We start from the raw sequence: 15,349 nt of genomic DNA on the forward strand, positions 1-15,349 counted from the left end.
GAGAAAGGTCTTTGTCTGCTTGTGGAAGGACAGCAAGGATGGGACCCGTCTGGCCTCCTGAGGGAGGGAGTTCCAGAGTCTGGGAGCAGCAACAGAGAAGGCCCTCTCCTGTGTCCCCAACCAAGCGCACCAAGAGAAAGACCATCACCTGATGATCTGAACACCTGAGCTGGCTCACAGTGGGAGACATGATCTTTGAGATAGCTTTGACCCAGGCTGTTTAGGGCTTTATAGATTTCTGATAGAACAAGTGCCTGACTCAATGCTTAGGTTACCTAGGCAAAAAAAGACTCCTTTTTAAAATGCTAGTCAGAGCCAATGCCCCACTGTGGCTGTGTAGCCCCGAGATAACTCCCCAACGTTCCCATTACCCAGAGGGAAGCCGTGGTCAAGAGGGCAAAGACCGGCCCGCAGCCACCTCCAGGCATTTGGATCTGCGCTGACCCTGCTGAAATCACTTGTCTTGCATGGCCATGCTCTGGAAAGACTCACTAGGATGCCCACAATCCACAGGAATGTGCTGAGAGGAGACTCCGCTTGCTGATCTGCCACTGAATGAATGCAGGATTCACAACTATCTACAGAACCACTTTGGGTCATTTCCCTTTTCTAATACGTTAAATATGGTTCTGGAGTCAGCCAAGCTCTCAACAGGGGGGTTACTCAGTGACACACACACTCTCTCTCTCTCTCTCTCTCACACACACACACACACACCCGTGGCAAGGAAGGAAGCCCAAGTACTTCAACACAGACACTGTGCTTACCTGAAGATCTTCTTCTGAGAGCTGTCTGACCAGTAGATTTTGTTGTTGGCTATTTCCATATCCAATGCCACAGCATTTTTCAGTTTGGGGATCAGGCTGGTGTACTCGCTGTGGTCTAGGGTCATCTTCCTGACCTCATGGCGATTGGTAAAGAAGAGGTATGGCACAGTGCCTGGGAAAGGGGGAAGGAAAGGGGCACTGAGAATCGGAGGCCTCCTGGCACTTCCTTTCAATTCAAGGCCACAACGCTTAGGCCTCCAGCCCAAAGAATGGCACTGTGATTCAAACCTGTCCTCCCCCAGCCCAAAGATGTTTTCAAGGTTTTATAAGTGACAGAAAGTTAGTAAGACCCAATACGGTTTTTAATCATCATCATCACACAGCACATGAATAGAGAGAGTGCACACAAGGTAGGGTGGAATAATGTAATTGCTTGCAATGAAGACGAAGGCATCAGGGGTCCCACCTAAAGCCCTTCACATAATGAAAAACAGGTGCCAAGCAGTTACTGTGCATCAAGGTAAGATTCACAGTGTACTCTTGGAAGTCATATTTGAGGCACCACTAAATGAAGAACAACAAAGCATACAATATTCCTTAACTGTCCTGAGTCTTTTAGGTGCCAGGTAAGGAGCAGGTTGGAGTTGATGTGGGTCACAGTGATATGGCTGTTTCTACACCGATGGCTGTCGAAATCGAGCTGGATAGAACAACTGGTTGATTGGCAGTTCCAGTTTGTCCAGTTGGGCAAATAGCAACCCGGTGAGAGTGCTGAATGCGGGTCTGAGCCTCTCCCAAGCAAAAAAAGACACTTGGCGTGGCTGTCGGAGAGTGGTATTTTGTTATTACAGACCACGCAGTACTTAAACAGGCCCAAAGGGGCCATGAATAGGAGAAAAATAATTTGAGGAGTAAAAACGATGATTAGGGGGTGCTGTGGCCAGAGGCCGAGTGCAGTAAAAAAGAAAAAAATCTCTGATAATGAATTTGATCTAAAAGTTTAAAGGAAAAAAGACTGATAACAGGAAGGAATCAAGAGTAAATTCTCTTTCTCTTTTACTCACAGAAGCAGAACTATGAGGCTCTCAATGTGGTGGTTGAAAGAAACTGAAAGGGGAGCCTTGTTGCCAAGGTACTTATACGAGGGGGGAGGGGCCTTATTCTAATGTGTTTTTTGCTACCGCAGAAGTTCTAAAACATTACGATGAGGCTCTGCACACGCGTAGATCACCCAGGGTGTGATTCAAAGAGGCCATGAAGAATATGAAATATGCTACATTATAAACAATAAATTTAAGATGGCTACTCAAAGGATGTGTTTGAAGAGAACCAACGTGATTTTCTCCTCTCAAAAGCTGGGTATATCAGAGGTGCGGGAACTTTCGGCCTTCCAAATATTTTGGATGAAAATGGCTCAGGTAACTATCACTGGCCCTGCTCATGGAATTTGTGGGCCAAAGTATCTGGGAGGTAAAACGTTCTCACTTATGCTATATTAAAAGTCTGAAGCCCAGTGATGAATATAAGTGGATTTTTTTTTTCAAATACACTGCTGTTTTATTTTAAAAGAGATGGTCCCATTTTTGTTTTTTTAAATATTTGACTTTATGTGATCTCATATTACGTCACTGATGAAAACATTTGTGTCAACGCACATCTGGCTTATCCTGCAGTACATTTTGTAGGTTTGCTTATATGCTGTTAAAGGCATTGTTAGTTCATGCACAGAGTTTGCTTTTTCCTTATACAATGAATTGAGAACATGGAAATCTAGCATCTTAAAACTGGTACCCAAGAAGATGGAGTAAGGAAGATCTTGCTTCCATGCTATTACAATTTAAAATAGTGTGTTTCCCCCTTAATTAGGCAAATACAAGAGAGGCAAAACAGTGGCTACAGCTGTCCCAACACTTTGCAGAGAACATCTAAACCCTCCCCATCTCAGACCGATGCAGTCTGTCTGGCAGTGCCATGCACAGACCAACAGTGTTGTTCAACCCAGCCTTTGATACAAAGCAGTACTATTCTTCCTAAGCAACCATTCTGCTGTGCAGTTTGTGTGAAGGGAAGTGTGAAGGGCAACTGAGAAATGAAAAAGCAGAACAGTCACCAAGAGTTCTTGATTACTCTGACGACTGATAACAGAAGCGTAATGAGAGGCAGGCACCCTCCACTTACCAATAGCTTTGCATGCCTTGGTAGTTGGGTCCATCTGATAGCCTTCCTTACATTCACATTTATAGCTTCCTTCCAGGTTGACACAAATTTGGCTACAAGTATCAGGGTTGAGACACTCGTTGATATCTATAAAACCAAGAGAATATCATTTAAGCCCCTGAGGGGGGGAAAAGAGCTGTCTTTTCACAGTCTACACATTTTGCTTTGCACATTAAAAATTGTTAAAGGATCCTTGTTAGGCTTGAGACTCATAAATGGCACCTCACCGAACGAACAGAAATTAGACATGTCCCTATATTGGGTTTGCCACTCTACCCTATTCAGGCTTCTCCTTCCCTCTTTCTCACAGTTGCCAACACCCACCAGAAACATTAGCTCTCAAAACGCTTATGAAAGACTTCCTGTGACAACATGACAGGGTGGGAAATACTTGATGCAATTTAGGAGCCAGATCACATAATTCCATGTTAAAAACTGTGAAGAAATAAATCCTCCACGGGAAGGTAACCAAGTCCCCTTTCACAACCTCCTCCTCCGCTGTCCATGCTGTCTAGGGATGATGGAACCTGTAGTCCAACATCTCTAAAAGACACCAGTTGGGTAAAGGTTTTCAGTCTACCATGAATTTCCAGGAGACAAAGCTCTGTCAGAGAGAAGGAATGTGCTTCCACAACCACAACTCCCCAGATAGTCCCCCTATTTTGAACCTGTGATTCAGTGCTTCAGCAGATCAGGCCCATAGGCATCTCACAAGCAATCCAGATTTTGCACCCTGCCTCTTCCCTCAGGTGCCCACTCAGAGGAGGCAGCAGGGCAGGGAAGCCCGCAGCGCTGCTTCTCACGGGACAACTACAGGAGGTGGAATGTGGAATCTGGATTGTCTGCGCAACATCAGAGGGCCTGATCCACCAAATCACACCAAAGCACTGAACTCATCATGGCAGTCCCAGGTGGGCAGATCCAGCCAGGACAGCATTTGAAAATTACACTGCTTGAGTGAGTCTATATGACAATCATGAGATCCAACAGAGGTAACTAACCCAGCAACCCTACCCTGGCCTACTTTAACTTCCAATAAAATGACAGAAAAGTGAACTCATTAGAGATACATTAAATCAAAAATAATACATCAATAAAAATAGAATTCAGCCATTTACCTTCACATTTTCTTTGGTCAATAAGCTGGAATCCCTCTGGGCATAAGCACTCATATCCAATTTTGAGGTCATTACATATGTGGGAGCAGCCACCTTTGTTGCCCAAACATTCGTTTGTTCCTGGAAGGAGGTAACCCAAAAGGGCATGGTGCCATTAGCCTCAGAAAAAAAAAATAACTTTCAAGGACTTTTTATGGTTTTTATCATTACATTGTTGCATTTTGTGGTTTTTTTGTGGTCTTTGAGGGCAACCTGAAAGGGTTTTCCACAAAACGCAATTTATCTTTTATTTAAATACATAACTAAAGGGCCTAATCTAGAACCTCTCCTCACCAACTGTGGCTAGTTAGGCAGCTGCTAATCAGAATTAAAAACCTTATCTTGCTAGTGCTTTATAACCTCTAGTCTGTTTAAATGATGTCTTATCACTACAGTAGAACCTGAGACTGTGGCTTGTCTCTGGGTTGCTTCCCCAGTTTCTTCTGATAAAGCGAGAGCTGATGTAGCAGGCAGAAGACTGAAACCAATCTTCTGCCTGTTATAGGCAGTATGGCTTAGTATGAAGGACTGGCTTTATTCAGAAGAATTTTATATACTATCACATCATGCATAAATCCTAAACAAATATGCAGTTTCTGCTTCTTATTTTAATTACACAATCACCTGCTATATCCTGGTTGTGCTGAATGACAAAATATTACAATGCAAATGCAACAGCACACTATAGTTAAAACAGAACTAGAAATTCTTACGGCACTCCTTGAGAGGCTCATCAGACCAATCCCTGCAGTCTTTCAGTCCATTGCAGACTTTGTCCATTGTGATACATTCCCCAGAACGGCACTTAAATATGTTTGGTCCTTCGCAGGTTGTCACTATCAAAAGTAGAATAAAGTATTGCTTTAAGTCTTTGCAACCTTTTGAACTGACTTTCCATTTAGTTGTTTTAGAAATGTGCTACACAACCAAAATCAGGCTATGACAATACTAAGATGAAGGAAGCAGGGCATTTAATTCATAAACCTGCTCTGTGCTTTTTTTTTTTAATCATCCTAATTCCAAGCCACTATGGATCACAGGACAGTGTACATGTTTTTTTAACAAGCAGATTTCAAATCACTGAAGAACAAATCAAAGATTTAACTGTGCCAACAAACATTAAAGTGACTTTAAAAGGTCCAGACACATAAAAATATCTTGATCTGGGGAGGGGGGGGGAACAAGGCTGGTGGGGAAAGAATACAGAACTGGGACCACCCCCACCTTCTTTTAGGAGGACTGCAAAGCCTTTTTCAAATGCATAATGCACTTATCCAAGTGAAGTAACCCGGAGAAAAGCCCTTGTGATCTTAGCACATGACAGAACTCTATGCCCTACCTGTTCTAACAATGCCAACAAGCTTTCAGTCTAATGCATACTCGGTGCCCCACAAAGTCAGCACACGATGCTCACCATTGATACAGCCAACCTCATCACTCATGTCTTTGCAATCGCTCTCCTTGTTGCACTGCAGGCTCCCATGGATGCAGGTCCCATCATTACACTGAAATTCATCTGGGCGGCAGGTCACCTTGGCTAAACAGAAAGGAAAGCCATTTAGAGACAAGACATCTCAGCAGCCGGTCTGAACATGCACAGTCCAAAGCTTAATGATAACAACAGGATCTGGCTGAGTGGAGAATGAGCCTATACCTCCCACTCTCCTGCACAACCTATGAATCAGCGGCCCTTCCAATAGTTTGCAGTAAACAGAAAGCTGCAAAGTATCATCACAGCATTATTAATGCCCCAAAGGGCAAAGAGAGAGATTCTCAATCCCTTCAAAGCAAAGTGAAGCCTGGAAAACCAGCATCCCTCCAGATGCCACTGGACGTCAGTCCCCACAATGCCTGGCAGCCAACCAGCCAGCCTGGCAAATGGTGCAGAACAAGGGGAGAGTTGTGTTTCATCAAAATCTAAAAGCTCAAAGGCTCCCTTAGCTCTCTGCTTAGTGTCCAGCACTGGAGTCAAAGAACTGAAGGGTAACTAACCCTTGCTGAAAAGCTACCGTACCCTTGTAAAAGAGTTAGCAGCAGGTTGGCTGCATCTGGTGCCACTTCACTTTGGCCAAAAATGCAACCAATGGTCTTTGATGAGCTCAACTGTTCCTCAACTCTGAAATAATAGCAACAGTCAGACCTACAAATGTTGCCTCGATAATCCTACAGGAAACTGCTCTAAGGCACTCTAAAACACTACAAACTTCAACAGCCGATACATAGGTATACTGGCTAAGAGACTGAGGACTGCACTGAAAAATTCCTTGTTTGAATCTCATTTCTGTTATGAACTCGGTGGGCTGTCTCAGACATGCCACTTCAGCCTCTTCATCCGCAAGGTAGGAAAGATACTGAACCTGCCCCACGTGCCCTATTACCCTTACAAAAGTATATTATGGATTCACTGTTTTGAATACTCAAAAAAACGTACAATACCTGCCTTGAGGACACTATCTGTCTAACATAAAGTGAATCCTACATGTTCTTTTCAAAAGAGAGACTTAGCCACCTCTCTCTAGATAGTTTGTTTCAACTTCTTTCTCCTTTTGAGAAGTGCTGCTTTAAATTTTTGAGAAAGGAAAAAACCACCAAGCAAACCCAAAAGGCTTTTAGCCCATTCTTTACCCCTAATGGCTCCCAGTGCAAAGATGTACCTAGTTTTCCACCCTTCAAGAGAGACCTGAGATAGGCCCACCCTACCTCCCCAAGAGAGACAGCCACCTGTGCACACCACACTTCTAGTGAACTTACCACACTTTGCCTCATCTGATTTGTCCTTACAGTCAAAGCTACCATCACACTGCCAACGCTGGTGGATGCACTCGCCGCTCCCACAGCGGAACTCCAACGAGGAACAAGGACTGGCCCCATCTCGGTCTCCACAGAGCTCAGGGGATTCATCCGACCCATCCTTACAGTCCTGATCAGCGTCACAGGCCCAGAGTTTGGGAATGCACTCCGAGCTGTTGCAGTGAAACATCTCAGGGTTGCAGGTGGGGGGAGAACACTTGGCTTCGTCACTCCCGTCCTCACAGTCACGGTCCTCATCACAGACAAAATCCAGAGAAATACAGTTCCCATTGGCGCACTGGAACTCACTGTCAGCGCAAGGCTTAGGGGCTGCAAGAACAAAGGACAAGAGAAGAAGTCACATTCCCCTGCCTGCAAGACGGCACACCAAGACAAACTTTCCATAAGCAGTTTTGAGCTCGTGGATGTTGATTTCATGTCGCTTTGGGCTGGCAGCTAAGAATCTGCAGCTACAAATATCACATTTTCTCAGCCACCTCCATACCAGGAGAACAAAATGTTTACATTGCTGCATCTCTCACCTTAGAAAGTGACTAAGCAAAGCTAACCCAAGCTTTTAAAATGGAATCCCGCAGGGCATACTAAAAAGTCGTGTTCTTGAGCAAGTTAAAACAAAACAAAACAAAACAAAACACACACACACACACACACACTAAGCCCAACAACAACAACACAATCTTTCAAGGAGAATACTTGCAGGAATGGGGCATAAAAAATAAGATTCTCCTATTTGCTACTTAGATTACTGGGCACAAGGAGTGCTCCAAAGGAACTGTGTAGGTTATTGATTCAATTACATTTAATTAGTTCACGCAGAGAAGCCAGCCAATTATCTCAAATTTCAAGCGTTCTTACAGAACCAGCTTTTCGCAGTGCTGAGCTCCAAAATTGAACTGATCAAGTTTGATTTTGTGTCTGACCCCAAATCCACTCTGTCCCATATCGCCTGACTTACGGCAATCCTTTTCATCAGAACCATTTTCACAATCCTCTTGGAAGTCACATCGCCAGGACATATCGATGCAACGATTAATGCGCCCACCACAGCTGAACTGATTTGGATCACAGGTCACAGATCCTGGGAGAAAGAAAATCCAACATTAAAATGCCACCTCAGCATCTTCACAGGCATTTAACAGGGGCTCTGTGCTGGCTCACTCAAGAGACATTTACTTGGAGCATTTGCGGCACAGAACTGACATCTGTCGCACAGAGCAGCCTCTGCCAGGAGCAGTCATTTTGCCTCCTCTTGGGCACTCTGCGCTCGATGGCTCAGCACACAAACACTGTGTGAAAGACAGGAGGCCAGAGGGCAAGCCGAGGTTGGAAGAAACAGTGACTGCCTGATGGCTGCTGCTCCGTATCACTCCACCTCTATACTATGGTGCACAAATAAGAGCAACCGACAAGAAGGTGGTGAGCTCACCTGAAGGAGAGGGAAAGGGTCTTACAACGGGAAGCAATAGGTCTCAGGCCTAAGCAGAAAGAGATCGCCTACTGGACCACTCTTTCTCTTTTTACCAAAGCCTCAAGTGGGAAACCATTTCGCTACTTGTCAGGGTTTCTGCATCCCTCTTTCAGGAATTTTAAAACTTACACACAGAGACATTCAATCCATCTCCACAGTATCACCTGACGGAGAACCACCTGTGGTAAGAACTACCTAATCATGTTTTGCTGCTCACAAGGCTTCCACACAAAGCACTTAATAAAATTTGGGCTCTCTGCTCCCTGCTCTGGCCCCAGCAGTTGGGCGATGCAAAAAACAAAAACCAGAGGGTCTTGTGGAATTCTGAAGAACACCATCATCATGCATGGATTATCTGGAATCTAACAATACATAAAATGCCAACTGAAGTCTTGTTGCTTAGAATAGTGAGTCACACTAAAGTAGGCCCAATGAATCCGTGCAGGTTTGCAAGTCATCTCCTCTGAAAGATCTTGGGAGAAAGTTTCAATTATTCATGGGCATACTCTAGGTTGCAACCTACGTTGCTAAAGTTAAGTCACAACTACAGTAGGCCCACCTGATTCAATGGAATTTACATGGGCGTAATCTAGGGCAACTTATGCTAACGAACAGGATTTCAGCCACTGTATAAGTCTTTAGGGTACTAAAAACATTCTTTTATTTATGCAATAACAGGTTGACATGGCAAGCCACTGGAAACTGATCTAATTCTGAATGGCTGCTCTGTGCAGTCGCAAAACCTCAACTGTGAGAATCACAGTATACCATAAAGAAAAAATAGTTGTCTCTTGACAAGAACATGCAGTCCATGACTTCTCTCAAAGACCAGAAATCATGCTTGTTCATAATGTAGCAAGAGTTCGTTGATTAGATTTCTCTAAAAGCCTGGTCTTTAGCACTAATTACTATACTCCACATGCACAACTGCAAGGTTGATACACTTTTTTATAAAGTTGTTTCCAAGCAAAGCTCATGTATCCTATACAAAACTAATAGAAGTTGATGGGTTTCTTTCCACACGTCAAGATGCTCACTTTCAGCCAACAGTGAGCCTCCCAACGACCACACTTGCAAAGCAAGCAGCTGCTCTGCAACAAGGCATGTTCTCTCCCGCCTGTATCCCATGGGGCCATGCAAAAGACCACTCAATAGAATTGTAAGGTTGGAGCATCATTTAACAGACTATGAGAAAAAGCATTAGTTGTAACAATGCTCTGGAAAACTCTTTATGTATTCACATTTGCATAGATGCTTGCATATAACTCCTTCACGTATGACAATGGGGTGGAAGCAAGGAGAAAAGGAAAGGCTGGCCAACTTACTGCAAGCATCTGTAGATTCATCGGTGCCGTCTTCACATTCAGCTCTGCCATCACAAATCCATCGGTAAGGGATGCACTGTCCACTTCCACACTGGAACTCGTTTCTTCCACATTTAGCCTCGCCTGCAGAACACAAAACAACATAAGCAAATGAATCCCTTATATCACAACGCCAGACTTAAATAATGCAACTACATCACATTTGTCTTCAGTTAACAAGATGGTGATTTTACTCACTTCAGTATTTAGATCATGTATCTTTTAGAATTCATTTTAAGGAGACTTGCCTAGGTATGACTCTGAGGATGTTCTTAGCACCAAAGTAGACACAGATGTAGGTGTCACTGAGGTAACCTGAGTTCTTCTGAATTGTTCCTCAACACACATACTTAGGGGGGCATGCACACACCTGAAAGCCTAAGATGATGTTTGATAACCTAAGCAAGATATGTCTTCTATGGCTGGTCGACCACTATACACTAATCTTTTTGATTTTGCTGCCATTAACAGAAAAACCAAAGGGAAGTTAAAACACTCTTCCTTCCTTGGTGACTGGTCTTCCTGCCAATTCTACCCCAACAAGGCTTCATAGAAAGCTGAAAGAGTAATAAGAAGCTGATTTCTCACCAGCCAAAATGCCTCTGTGCCGAGACCAGTTTTGGGTTAGGCATGAACTGCGGGGATAGTCACAAAGTCTGTTCCCTAGAGTCTTTTTCAACACCTGGGCTCAGACTTGGAGCTTCCTATTCCTGAAGAGACAAAGTACTTGTTGTACCAGGTCTGCTCCCTCACTGCCATTAACCACTGACAGCATCCCACATGTATGCCTTAGAGAGGACTGGAGGGGGTTGTTCCCAATGTCGCTGGATTGCAACTCTCATCACCAGTTCACACCAGCTCTGGTGTAAGAGCAGTTCCTGATAAAAGGCTGCAATCTGGTATTAACATGAACAGTCAAGAACTATAGAGCTGCTCTTCCATGTGCTAAATGTAATCACAGCCAGAAGTCTATGGCCATTTGCAGACTGATAGGCATGTACAACACCATTACAAAACCAAGTGATCTAATTTATTTGAGAAATGGACAAGACACTTGGCCGCCATTAAAATACCTTTGAAAAGTGTAACTTTCAGAACTATGAAAATTCCCACCTTAGCAAAATATAAAATGTTAGGTGCCACCAAGTTGCTTTCAACTTAGGGCGATCCCAGTAAGGTTTTCAAAATATTAAGATATTCAGGAGGTGATTTGCCAAGCCCCTAATCCAACCCAGTGAGCTTCCATAGCAAGTGTGAGGATGTGTACCTAAATCTCCCACATCCTAGTGTCCACACCCTATCTTCTATATACCACAGTGACTCTCCTATTGCTTAATATACTGAATTTGGTTATGTCCTTCCTGCAGCTTCTGCATAGAAGAGAAAGTAAGGAAGCAGCACAAACATGGGCTGACTTTTTTAAAATGGGCTTGTATCGCAGCTATAATTGTAACTTTTCAAAAACGATATGGTTTAAACTGAAATACCAGCCTCATGCACACAAAATATCTAAAAATATTGTCATTTTATGGAAGGCTCCTTTTCTTCTTGAAAAAATGAAATGGTGAACAACTTTCTTCATCAACCATCACCCAGCATACCGTGTTTTCCTGAAAATAAAACAGGGTCTTATCTTAATTTTTGCTCCAAGAAATGCAGTATTTTCAGGGGATGTTTTTTTTTTCATGTACAACAATCTACATTTATTCAAATACAGTCATGTCTTCTTCTGGTTGCTGCACAATGGTGGAGGGTGCGGTTTCACTTATCTAGGGCTTATTTTTGGGGTAGGGCTTACATTACGAGCACCCTGAAAAATCATACTAGGGCCTATTTTCTTATTTTTGGGGAAACAGGGTAGCAGTTTTATATATTACAACTTTAACTGGAATATGAGACTAGCAAGTAAAAATGCTAAAATCTCAGATGTCAATATATCTGCATTTCACAAGAATCATCAGCTGACTCCAAATAAATGACCCTACATTTTATATTAATATTTTATGCACAAGTATAAGAGGTACCATATTTTCAGCTCTAAGTTATTATGTGTGACTCTATAAAGCAAAGTTAATGTCTGTACATGAGCACAAATATTTACTTCATATCTTGGAGAAACACTATTTTGCTTCCTATTTTGTCCCATTTCTAGAAATGTTGGGATCTTTTTTAGAGACCAAACTGATATATACTTAACTAAGAAACAGAATTGATTCTGTGCAAATGCTTTCCAAATGAGAAAAAACTGGATGCACGTTATTTTTAAGTTATTTTTCTAAGCATCCCGTCCATGTGGATACTTTGTCTCTAAACAGACAAGTGTAAAATGCAAAAAGTTTTATGAGGTCCACAAGTTAAAGGTTTTGCCTTCTGCCTTTGAGTTCCTACAAACCGATATGTTGTAACTGTTGGATCAATTAGTTGAAACGCCTAATTGATCAAGGAACAGGCAACATTTTGAAAACAGAATAAAGATTTTTTTAAAAAATTCCTCTATTGCAACTTCAATCTATCCACACTGCAAAAAGGTTAAGTTAAATTAAGTTTTAGTCAAGCTACAAGGGATTTTCCTTGATCCAACTTACGGCCAACCGTTCCCAGAACGCACCACTTTCCCCACCAAGCTGTTTTGTGGAGTTGTGGTTTCTTTTTGTTTTGTTTTTTTAAAAAACTTTTCATGATTCTGCTTTTTTTCCCAGAGAGAAGAAACACGTTCAAGGTTATCTATCAGTGTCAACCACGCAAGCTGCAAGGAGGAGCTCGAGTCACACCACGGCCTCTCCTCTGCATTGCTATTCGCACAGAAAGATAATCAACTGAGAAATGGGAGGTCCCAACACAGTCTTTCAGATTATTTGCACAAGGCTCCACTTAGCAAATGGAAACCACTATCAGGCGATTTAACCATGGCAATATGATTCATCCTAGAAGGACAAATAAGGATATCCTCTCCATGAGTAGCACATACTATAATACAGCAACACCCTGTTCCTTATCCCGCCTCTCCCCTTTTATACCGTAACAGAAGCATCAGTGGTATGAAATTCAAGAACCCATGATATCACATGATTTTTGCCTTAAACAGACAGACAGACAGACAGACAGACACACACACACACACACACACACAGGTTTGTGCTACTTTGGGTTGCCTGTATCACATGCACTCAATTCTTTTTCTGCTCTTATTTCTCTCTAAAGGTCAAATGCAGCCTAATTCCAAAAATACTTTCAAGTTTATGTATTCCATAAAGATGCCTATATATTTACTGACATTATTGCAAATAGGCATTATTTATAATTGTCTGCAAGCATTGAAATGTTTCAGAAGTGTAGCTTAGCTGGCAGTCTTCCTAGTTTAATCATTGGTGATATCTTTAGGAACTTGTATAAAATGTTACTTATTAACTATGTAAATATAATAATTTCAGTACAACCGTGATTAACAATTTTTATAAAAGGAAAAGAGAGCTAGCCATTAGAAGCAAGTCTAGCACTGTGTGCTAGAAAGCTCACTGATACAACAGAGCACTGTCTGAAAGTAAACTTAACTAAAATCAGCATTATATTGCCAAAAATGACAAGTAACTACAGGTTCTGAAACTCTCACTATGCTAAAATAAGTGGAAGTGTGCCTTTTACTCTCCAGATAAGAACAGGTTTAGATTACACAGAAGCCAAATTGCAGCCCAAAATAAATTCCCCCCAGGTCACAACAGTTGTATAGCTGAAACAATTTTTCACAAAATGCAAATTGGACACCATTCTGGTTACAACAGAGAAACAGGACTGGAAGCCATAGAATTATGGTGCCTGAAGGGGCATGTAAGGCCATTAAGCTCAAATCCCTGCTCGGTGTAGGAATCCAAATCAAAGCAGATCTGAGAGACGGTTGCCTAACTTTCTTTTCTACGCCTCCAGTGCTCACCACTTCCCAAAGTACTGCTCTAACAAGTGAGAGGTTTTTCCTGTTATTCAGCTGAAATCTGATTTCCTGTAGCTTGAGCCCAATATTATGTGCCCTGCACTCTGGGATGCTTGAGAACAAATCCTGCCCCTCCTCTGTATGACTTACCTTTCAAGTACAGTGGTGCCTCACTTAACGGGCGCTCCGCTTAGCGACGAAATCGCGTAGCGACGACTTTTTCGCAGCGTTTTTGCACTTTGTTTAGTGATGGTCCCTATGGGCAATTTTTGCTTAGCAATGGCTGGGACCATGCTTCGCATAGCGATTAAATTTTGGGTCCCCTGTTTCGCTTAACGATGGTTTAAACAGCCTCATGTTTGCTGTTTTTAAAATGTTTTTCTGTTATTTATAAAGTTTACTGTTTAAAATGTTTGAAACCATAAAGTGCACTTAATAAACCCTTTGTTAACCAAATTTGATGACTTTGTTCTGACTTTTTAAATTTGTTGTTGTATTTTCCCCCATTGAGATGCATTGAATAGGTTTCAATGCATTTCAATTGGGGAACCATGTTTTGCTTAGCGATGTTTCCTATGGCGATTTTCGCTTAAGGACGGCAATTTGTTCCTATTGGAAAGGATTATCCGGTTTTCAATGCATTTCAATGGGAAACCGCGTTTCGCTTAGCGATGAAATCCCTTAGCAGTGATTTTTTTGGAACTAATTAACATCGCTAAGCGAGGCACCACTGTATTCGAAAAGTGCTACCATATCTTTCCCATCTTGTTTTTTTCAAGTCTGCACATGCCCAGGTCTTTCCTCAAAAGGCTTGGTTTCCAATCCCCTGATCATCCTTGTTGCCCTCCTCTGAACTTGTTTCAGTTTGTTGGCAGCCTTCTTAAACTACAGAATCAAAACACAGCGCTTAAGATGAGGCCTAACCAGTGCAAAATAGAAGGGAACTAGTACCTCACAGGATTTTGAGATTATACATCTGTTAACGCACACTAAAATACCATCCGCCTTATTTGCAGTCCATTACAACATTGCTTCATATTCAGCCTATGATCTACAACAATTTGGAGACCCTTCTCAAATGTAGTATTACTGAGCCAAGTCCCCCCCACCTTGAAACTGTGCATTTGGGTTTATTTTTCTTTTCTTTCTTTCTTTTCGCAGTCCAGTGCTCAAGCCTATGAAGATCTTTCTGAATTTTGTTTCTGTCTTCCAGGGTATTTGCTATTCCACCCAATTTTGAGGACCCCTTCATCCAAGTAATTAATAAATATGTTGAAGAGCAAGCACCAAGCCCAGGACTGAGCCTTGTGGTGCCCACTTGTTATCTCCTTCCAGCTTGAGAAGGAGCCATTGACTCTCTGAGTACTATTCTGTAACCAACTGTGTATCTATCTACCTGATAGTTGTTCCATCCTACCTATACCTAGTTAGTTTGCTACTCAGACTATAATGAATGGGGCACTTTGTTAAAAGTTTGGCTGAAGTCAAGACACATTATGTCTACAACATAATAGACAGCGGTTCTGAAAGTTCTTCAGCCAGTTCCTTCAATACTCAATGCAGTTCATTAATCCCTAGGGATCTGAACCAGTTCAACCAAAGTAATAAGGTATTCCCTGACTTTTTGTTTATCAGTCTCA

General features: G+C 42.3%; 1 protein-coding gene across 1 annotated transcript in view; it reads right to left on the reverse strand.

Annotated features, from left to right (window-relative positions):
- Positions 1-15,349, reverse strand: part of LDLR (low density lipoprotein receptor) — a 31,512-nt gene that overhangs the window by 11,469 nt on the left and 4,694 nt on the right. The window contains exons 2-9 of the mRNA XM_020791576.3: positions 9,746-9,868; positions 7,908-8,030; positions 6,893-7,261; positions 5,556-5,678; positions 4,855-4,977; positions 4,103-4,222; positions 2,946-3,071; positions 768-939 (exon numbers count right to left, since the gene is read on the reverse strand). Of these exons, the coding sequence (XP_020647235.2) occupies positions 768-939; positions 2,946-3,071; positions 4,103-4,222; positions 4,855-4,977; positions 5,556-5,678; positions 6,893-7,261; positions 7,908-8,030; positions 9,746-9,868 (1,279 nt within the window). The remainder of the gene's footprint in view (positions 1-767; positions 940-2,945; positions 3,072-4,102; positions 4,223-4,854; positions 4,978-5,555; positions 5,679-6,892; positions 7,262-7,907; positions 8,031-9,745; positions 9,869-15,349) is intronic.

This window comes from Pogona vitticeps, chromosome 2 (genome assembly GCF_051106095.1).
Source record: "Pogona vitticeps strain Pit_001003342236 chromosome 2, PviZW2.1, whole genome shotgun sequence".
Lineage (NCBI taxonomy): Eukaryota > Metazoa > Chordata > Lepidosauria > Squamata > Agamidae > Pogona > Pogona vitticeps.